Source organism: Galeopterus variegatus, unplaced genomic scaffold (genome assembly GCF_000696425.1).
Source record: "Galeopterus variegatus unplaced genomic scaffold, G_variegatus-3.0.2 Scaffold2456, whole genome shotgun sequence".
NCBI classification, from domain to species: Eukaryota; Metazoa; Chordata; class Mammalia; order Dermoptera; family Cynocephalidae; genus Galeopterus; species Galeopterus variegatus.
This window is the reverse complement of record NW_007728567.1, coordinates 159,267-168,288: the sequence shown is the minus strand read 5'-3', so window position 1 is coordinate 168,288 and position 9,022 is coordinate 159,267. Positions and strand designations below refer to the sequence as shown.

Sequence of the window (9,022 nt, the reverse complement as noted above, 5' to 3'; positions counted from 1 at the left end):
ATTCTCAAACTTCCTCAAACGTAAGTAAGTTCAAGAGCTCTATTACTTATCTGTTGATGAATAACAAATTACCCTAATACGGAGTGGCTTAAAACAATAAACAGTTAAGATATGGGAGTGGCCAAACTAGATGGCTGGGGCTCAGAGTCTCCCATGAACTTGCAGTCAAGATGTCAGCCGGGGCTGAAGTCTTCCGAAGTTCCACTGGTGCTGGAGGTTGCACATATAAAGTGGCTCACTCACATTGCCAGTGACACCTTTCCAAGGGCCGCTCTCGACCTGGCAGCTGGCTTCTCTCAGATCCCAGAAAGTGAGACTAAGACAGAAGCCCCAGTGTCTTTTTACCCAGGCCTGGAGTCGCACACCAATTCTTTCACTTTATTCTTTTCATCAGAAGCGAGTCGCCAGGTCTAGTTCCCACTCAAAGAAGTGAATTAGGCCCATCTTTTGAAGGAAGTGCCAAATCACTTGAGGACGCATTTTTAAAACCATCACAGAGACACAGTGCTTGCATTTGACAGTGTGCTCGATACACTTTTGTTAAACAGATCCGAAGAACCTCCTTAGATTGTGACATAAAACTTTTGGAAATTCTCTCTTCCAATTTTTACCTCTGCCCCAAAAGATAAAACAACATTCAGGGTCCTTTCCAGTTCTAAGACCTTATGTTCCTCCGTGGGCAACAATCATATCACTATTCCCTGTGGAGACAGTGCTAGGGAGCTGAATTCTCCCCATTACCTACCTACTTAGTTCTGTGAAAGAACATTCACTCTGTGGGACCCTTCTGTGTGTCAAGGCATGCTCGTGAGAGCCTAGTAGCCTGACTGATCGGAGGCACCTATACATGGAGAGACGTACGTGTGGCAAAGAAGACGATTCCATCACAGCTCAGGGAAGAATGATGACGAGGCTGCTGCTGCTGAGTCAGTAATAGTCACATACACATTATTCTTCCAACACTTAGATTTAATCTGTCAACACTTTGTCCCTACTTCATCCCCAAAAGACTTTAAGGCTGCTTGAGTTTTGTAAATAGTCTTTCCAGCTCATCAATAATTTCCCATTTTTAAGCATTAAAAAGACATTTTTTATTATTTTATCTCTAACAGTAAAACTCTCTTACATTACCTCGTGTTCTACTTTTTATCGAAATTTTAAGAAAAACAATTTAGAAAAATGCTTTTATATCCACTGCATAGATACCATGCTTTATAAAAACCAAGGTTCTTCGTGTGTATTTTCCCACTTTCATTAATCTCTTCTTTTTATCTTACACACTCTTTTTTTCTTAGACTTCCCCAGTCAATTACTTCTTATTTTAAATATTTCATAAAAAGTATTTGGGAGTATTCATATGAAAATGATGGTTGTTTTCATAATTGTGTCCTTCTTTGTAGGATCCAAATCTAAAAAAAAGGTAATTGACATGTAAAAACCATTCAGAAAGGCATACATTCTTATGTAAAATTTCAACTGTCATCTATTGTGGTTTTACTTATTTATCATAAAACCAGGATTGATGTCATCAATTTATAAAATAGCAAATGAAGAAACAAAAAAGATTCATGTGTATAGGAAGGGAGACAAAAATTTTAACCTCTGAAGTCCTCTTTCCATGATTATGAATCATTCCAAAAGCACAACTATTTGAGAATTATTGCCTGATAACATTGCTGAAAAATATATCTGGGTTTTCTCCCTAGTCCTGGCTTTGACTAATATCCATTTCATAGGCAAAGGGGTCATGAAACCTGAAATGTTATTTACGTTCCATCTGTGCATATATAAAATCTATTTATATTATATACATTTATATCTACCATAAATGTATAGGACATGTTCTGTATTTGGTTTTATGTGTAAATTTCCTCTCATTATCCAGTCATGGGGGAAAAGAGAGCACATACTCCAAATCATGTTTTGCTGCAAATAGATTTCTCAGATAACCTCTATTAAAACCCAATATATTTCACATGGTACGGTATCTGCAATGTAAATGAACTATTCACTGTTCATAGTCTCAATCCTAACTGTACATTAGAATAATGGAAGAATTTTTTAATGCCCAAAGCCCAGATTGCACCCCAGGAGGTCCTGATGAATTGATCTGGGGTGGGGCCCAGGCAGCGGTTTTGAAAGCTCTCCAGGTGAACCTAATGTGCAGCCAGAGCTGAGAATCACAGCAAGCCAATGATGCTAACAGGCTTCCTTCCACTTAGTACCTCCGTCACTAGTGAAGTTACTTCATGTTCCTCAGCCTGAGTTTCCTTATCTATAAAAAGGGGACAACAAGAACACTAACCCAATGAGGACTAACTGAGATATCACACAAAGCATCTAGGATAGGATCCGGGACATAGTGCCACACAAATATTAACAGTAGTGTTGGTGGATGATCATGATGATGATGATGATGATGGGTGATATTTTTCACCTGAGGTTGGGACTACAACTTGTTTCTCTATCCCAGAAGTAGGGATCTTAACTTCAGCCCAATCTTTACCATGGGCTCCCTTACCTGGAACAAACCTCTAGAGCCGAATATAATTTCTAGGTCATTTTGAGGTAATATTTAGTGCCCCTTGAGGGGAGGCAGTAGCTCATAACTCTAGTCTACAAAATAAAGGAACTCGCTCACCTGGGATTGAAGTGAATTTTCTTGGGAACTTCTCTGGGGTCTATGACCACTTTCTGGTTGTCTCTATAATTAATGGGGTCATCAGGGATCCTAAATTTAGCCATCTGAATTTCAGAATCACTCAGTTCAGCATGGGAGATTCTTGCATAACCCATCCTGTAGCAGAAATAGAAATGGGTTTGTATATATAGAGAAATCTGATGAGATCTAGTAGCAATAATATAGTAATAATAACAGCATTAGAAATCTGATGAGATCTAGTAGCACCTTCATTATTAAACCAATTTCCCATTTCCAACTCTACTCTGTATTTCACAACTAGAATTAACTTGATTTGTTACTCTAAATTTTAATAAAAATATTGCTTTTATGATCGAAATGAATAAGGAGTATGCACATAGATTTAATTAACTAAATATACTTATCAAACTTATTTTACTGTTTTTACACTAATATTCTGTGTATACAATTGCCTCCCACACAATTATGTCTTGAGTTAATAAAAGAATTCTTCAGAATGACAGGAGTGTATGCCTAAATTCTTTCTTATCCTTAAAAATACAAATACAAAAAAAAAAATCCAAATACCACGTGCATATGTTCAGCATCATTTACAAGTCTAAAATCAAAGATTTTGTATGTCTGAAAAAATTCCACATCCTGTTTTGGCTTAGAGCTTTCAGTTCTCCAGGAAATTCAAAGCATTTTTATAGACATTATCCAAGTAGTTCTTATTGAAAAGCTTAGATGGAAAAATGGGGGAACCATAAGCAGCAGAGAATTCATTTTATTTTATTTATATTTTCTCTGTTCCAAAAAGAAAAGAATTATGTCAGGTTTAGTCATTCACTTATTCAATGAAGTAAATGTATATCAAGCCACTACTACGCACAGGCACTGCTCCAGGTACTGGGGATGAATAGTGAACAAAAGGAAGTCTTTGTCCTCATGGAGCTTGCATTCTAGTTGGGGAGGACAAACTAAAGACAAAATAATAAATACTCCAGATCATGTTTTTAAAATGTGTGTATAAAAATCTATCAGGAAGTAGGGCTGGCCAGTTAGCTCAGTTGGTTAGAGCATGGTGTTGGAATACCTAGGTCAAGGATTCTGATTGATGTACTGACCAGCTGCTCCCTGCCTCAACCATCCCAAAAAAATCTATCAGGAAGGGATAGATAAGTACTATGTGGGGGAAAAGCAGAGTAAAGAGGAAAGGGTGTGCTGGGTGGCAGAGGTTGCTATTTATAGCAGATGGTCGGGGCATACCTCTCTGATAAAGTGACATTGGAGCAAAATTGAATGAAGTGAGGGAGCAAGCCATACAGATCCTGGAGGAAGGATGTTTTAGGAAAACAGAACAGCAAATGCAAAGGTCCTGAGATAGAAATGTGCTTGGTGTTTGGGGGGACCAAATCCCCCATGACTGGAGTGGAATGTATAAAGGGGAACATGGTAGGAGATGAGCTTGGGGTGGGGGGTGGGGACAGATGATGCAAAGCCTTCCTTGCAGACCACTGTAAGGGAGATGAGAGTCAGATGTGCATCCATTAGAGAGGATTGGGGCAGAGGTTTGCAATGGCTACTGTGTAGAAAATAGACTTCAGGGAAAGGGTCGAAGCAGGGAGACCAGTTAGGAGGCCATTGCAATAATTTAAGTAAAAAAATGATGGGGTGTTGGACCAGAGGGGTAGTAGAAGGAACACTTAAAACAAAGCCTGTAACTACACAAAAAACAGAAACCCACAGCCAGTGCAGGCAGAGGCAGCAAGTCTGCCCACCAGGAAGCGCAAGAGCAGAGTTGCGACTGAGCATCAGCTGTGAGTCTGAGCTGCCACACAGGTTAATGCATGTGCCTAAGCTCAGGTCCCAAATCCATGCAGTTCCTTGTAATTCTAGGTCAGTCTTTAGTAAATCTAGGTTAGGAATTTCCCAAATCTCTGAGATCAAAGTTCTAATCTGTTTCATGTCACCTCCGTCAAGTACACTCCAAAAGTCCTTGAAGATAAGGAACCTGACAATCCAAATCTTCCACTAAAACAGGGAATCTCCCATTTTTGTCCAAAAAGTATTTATTAAGCAACTGCTAAGTGCAGGACATTGAATTAGCTGATCGAGGTAAAGCTTACAGAATTGGTTTAGTAGATAGAAACTGAAAAAACAGTAGTTCCTAAATTCATTAATTTGGGTATCCTTAAAATTACCTTGCTCTCTATTATGAACCAAATGTTTGTGTTCTCCCCCAAATTCAAATGTTGAAGCCCTGACACCCAGTGTATCTGTATTTGGAGATGGGGCCTGTAGGGAAAGTGAAGATAAATGGTCAGGGCCCCTCAGATGTTCAGAATCTTGCTGAGCATTTGATGTAGATATGCACGTGTGCCCAGGTGTTCCTTCGCTATTGTCTGGTGTAGATGCATGTGGGCACCTAGGTGTTCCTGGGTTGTCTGACTTGCACCCAGATGTCCTGGGTTATTGGACTTGAGTATAAAGGACAAACAGCTCTGATCCACAGTGCTCCACTCACCCCTGGGAGGCCCCCAGGGGGGCCACAGGGAGGCCACCACTGGATCTGCTGGAGGCTGCTGCGAGCTGCTGCTGCTGTGGAAACTGATGACTCAGCCCGTGTCATCTGCCAGCTGCTCCTGGGATCCTTCCCAATTACCTGCCTCTTAGACCTGTGTGTGAGGGGTCTGTGACCCAGTCTGTACAATGGGTTTAAAGGGTCTGTGGGTCCTAGCCCTAGCCTTAGCCCAAGACAATTGGCTACATCAGCAGGATTCAATTAGCCTAGCAATATAGGGCCTCTAAGGAATTAAGGTTAAATGAGGTCATAAGGTGGGGCCCCAATACCATAAGATTAGTGTCCATATATGAAGAGACACCAGAGAGCTTGTTCTCTCTCTGCAGGCATGCACTAAGGAAAGGCACATGAACACATGGCAAGAAGGCAGCCATCGGCAACCCAAGGGGAGTCCTTACCAGACACGAAGCCTGCTGGCACCTTGATCTTGGACTCACAGTCTCCAGAATTGTGAGAAAATAAATTTTGATTATTTAAGCCACCCAGTCTATGTGTGGTATTTTGTTAAGGCAGCTGAAGCAGACTAAGACATGATCTTTAACAGTTTTTTATATATAGATACACATATATATGTATACGTATTCATGAACATACATATGTTCTTGAATGTATCAAAATTTATATATATGTATATATATAAACTAGGCCATCCCACTCTTCTAAGGAGAGGTTATAAAGGTCTCGGAGCCCAGCAATTAGCTATTATGGGCACTGGTTACTATAAATACCACTATTCCTTGGTGACCAACAATTTTTACAATGTGGAATCATACCTACTTCACTCTCAGTCTATATCAAAAACTGTTTTCTAGAAATTCTGATATCCCCATTTAAACAACCACTTTGACAAATATTTAAACAGAAACAGCGTTTTCAATCTGAGATATAAAATACTAAACTAATCCTTCAGCATGCTCTCTCCTACCTTAACCATTTGCAAACACCAAAACAATCAAGCTGTCTGTCCTGCAGCCATTTGGGCATGTGTCGGGCCTTTTAGGGTTTCTGAATTAGTGGTGTAACCAGAACAATCTTAGCATCTCAAGGACTTCCTTGGCCCACTTCAGTAAGCATATGAACCCAAAGAGTTGTCCAAGAAACAATAAAGATTGCCATTTTACTAAGTAATTCCCAAAGTCTTTATAACAATGGTCCAGAGTCTTACAAGATCTGCTCCCTTTCCTCCTGCCCAGATGCTCTCCTCTTACCTTCACTACCCTGACCCACCTACCCCAACAAAACCCCCTCACACATACTCCAGCCCCACTAGCCTCACTTTTCCTCAAACACATCTGGCACTCCTGCCTTCGGGCTTTTGCACTAGCTGGTCCTTCTACCTGGAAGGGTCTTCTCCCAGACAGCACACACAGCCCACCCCTTCAAATCTTGGCACAAATGCCATCTTCTCAGTAAGACCTACCCAATCCCCTACTTACTACTACACCCCGACTTCCATGTTCTAGATGCTCCTTCCCTGCTCAGCTTTTTCCCACCACCCTCTTCACTTTCTAATATACAATATCATACAATTACTTATGATGCTTGTAGTCCATCTTCCCTCCACCAGGGAGCCTCCTCTGTTTTGTACACTATTTTTCCCTTGGTGCCTGGCATCCACTATGCTCCATCAATACTTGTTGCATGAAAAATGGGATATAGAGCAGGAGAGCCTAACAGTTTGCTTTCACTGGATTATAACTGATAACTGAACAAGCCATATCCCTACGGGGAGAGGAGTTGATTCTGTGATTCTATCATCCCTACAAGGCAAACATTTCCTTTCATAAATGTAGACCACATGCCTTGGATTGAGTGTCCCCCCAAAACTTGACCCCCACTGTGGCAGTGTTGAAAGGGTGGGAAATCCTATTATGGTAATTGAAAGGTGGGCCATGAGGAGGTGATCAGATTGTAGGACCATGCCATAGTGAGTGAATTAATAATGGTGGTCAGGGGCATGGTTCTGAGGGCTTTAAAAGAAGAGGGCATGAGGAGCTCTCTCTCTCTCTCTCTCTTTCTGTTTTGCCATTTCTGCCAAGCAAGATCCCTGGGTCACTGTCACCACCACCAAGATCCTTACCAGATGTGTTCCCTGGACTTTGGACTTCCCAACCTCCAGAACTGTAGCAATAAATTTCATTTTCTTCATAAATTACCTAGTTCCATGTATTTTGTTATAAGCAGCAGAAACCGACTAATACACCGCAGATCTCAGAATATAAGGTTATCTAAAGGTCATCAGTTCAACATCAGCCCCTATCTTCAGGCAGGCAATGCCAAGATGCCTCAGGGTGATTAACTGCTCTTTAAGGAAGAAAGACTAAGGCCCAGAGAGGTCTGTCATAGAATCCCACACCAAGGATCCTGCACTGTCCCCAGGAGGGAAGTTAGAGGCCTCAGGTCAAATATCTCCAAACAGGTTCTGTACTAACAGCAGGAGCCCCCATGAGTTTCACTGGCGGTCTCCAGCATGTTCCCTCCACTGAAGAACCCTGTACCCTGTAAGTGGAGACACCTGTGAATTCAACCCATTGTCTACACGATCAGCCCTGCTTAGCTCTCTCACATCCCCTCCCACCTCACTCTGCTCCAGCCATGCTGGCCTCCTCACTTACCAAAAAGTATCCAGCATACTCCCCTCAAGCTTTTGCACCTGCTCTTCTCTCTGCCCGGAGTGCCCCTCCCCAGGACATGCGCAAGTGGACTCCATCATTCCCTTCAGGCCACTGCCCAAGTGTCACCCCATCACACTCTGCCCACCCTATGTAACCACCCTGGCACTCCCATCCTTCTTATCTGGCTTCATTCTTTTTTCATCCTACACGTCTCCACTTGCCATAGTCTATCATGTCTTATTTGCTTATTTTGTCTCCATCCACTGAATGTAAGTTCTATGATAGTCAAGGATTTTGTTCTGTTCCTATAGTATCCTCTCTGCCTAGAACAACACCTGGCATCTAATAGGTATTTAATAAATACTTGTTGAATAAATGAATGAAAGAATTAGTCCCTCTATTTTTTTATTTTTTGATATTAAACTGTTCATTGCTTTATTTAAAGAAATACTGCCTTCAAATCTATATAAATGTATACAGTTGCATATTTGAATTTTGAGATCTTTTGGCTGTATTATTTTAAATCATATATATATATATATATATATATCCAAATATCCAAGTATATCATATATATACATATATGTACATATATACATATATTATATACTTGGATAACATTTTTATATGGGATGATTTTTTTAAATTTAATTTATAATTTATCTAGAGATCTCACTTCAGTATAGAAGCAGCTCCAACAAGTTAGTTAACTTACCCAAGATTATTAATTAGAGGCTGGCAAAGCTGGAAATCAAGCCCAGGACTTTCTCATTCCATGGCCATGCTGTTTCCACCATGCCATACAGTAAAAACTGGTGCCTTCCCCAACATGTGTTGACAGTTAAGTACTTATCCTGCTTAATAGCTTACAAAGTATTCTCGTTATATAATTAACTTAATTTGCTTAGCTATTTATACCTTAAGTCAAGAGGCCATGCTTTGAAAAAAATGTTACACGGCATAGCTAGCCAAATCAATGTTTATAAAAAGTAACAAAAATTGCTTCCATAAAGGTTTTCCTAGTAAATAAATTAATAATAGATTTTTTTTAAAAAGACCCAAACCCCTGTGCTCACCTGATCAGGCCTCGATACATAATGTATTCACACCATCTGTCATGATCTGTGCTGTCAATATCCTGATAAAGAGCAGAGAGGAGAATGTTTAAAGCATAAAAAACAA

The 9,022-nt window shown here is 40.5% G+C and overlaps 1 protein-coding gene across 1 annotated transcript in view; it reads right to left on the bottom strand.

Annotated features, from left to right (window-relative positions):
- Positions 1-951: 951 nt before the first annotated feature.
- Positions 952-9,022, bottom strand: part of CWH43 (cell wall biogenesis 43 C-terminal homolog (S. cerevisiae)) — a 58,754-nt gene continuing 50,683 nt past the window's right edge. The window contains exons 14-16 of the mRNA XM_008581779.1: positions 8,917-8,978; positions 2,642-2,797; positions 952-1,409 (exon numbers count right to left, since the gene is read on the bottom strand). Of these exons, the coding sequence (XP_008580001.1) occupies positions 1,331-1,409; positions 2,642-2,797; positions 8,917-8,978 (297 nt within the window). The 3' untranslated portion in view covers positions 952-1,330. The remainder of the gene's footprint in view (positions 1,410-2,641; positions 2,798-8,916; positions 8,979-9,022) is intronic.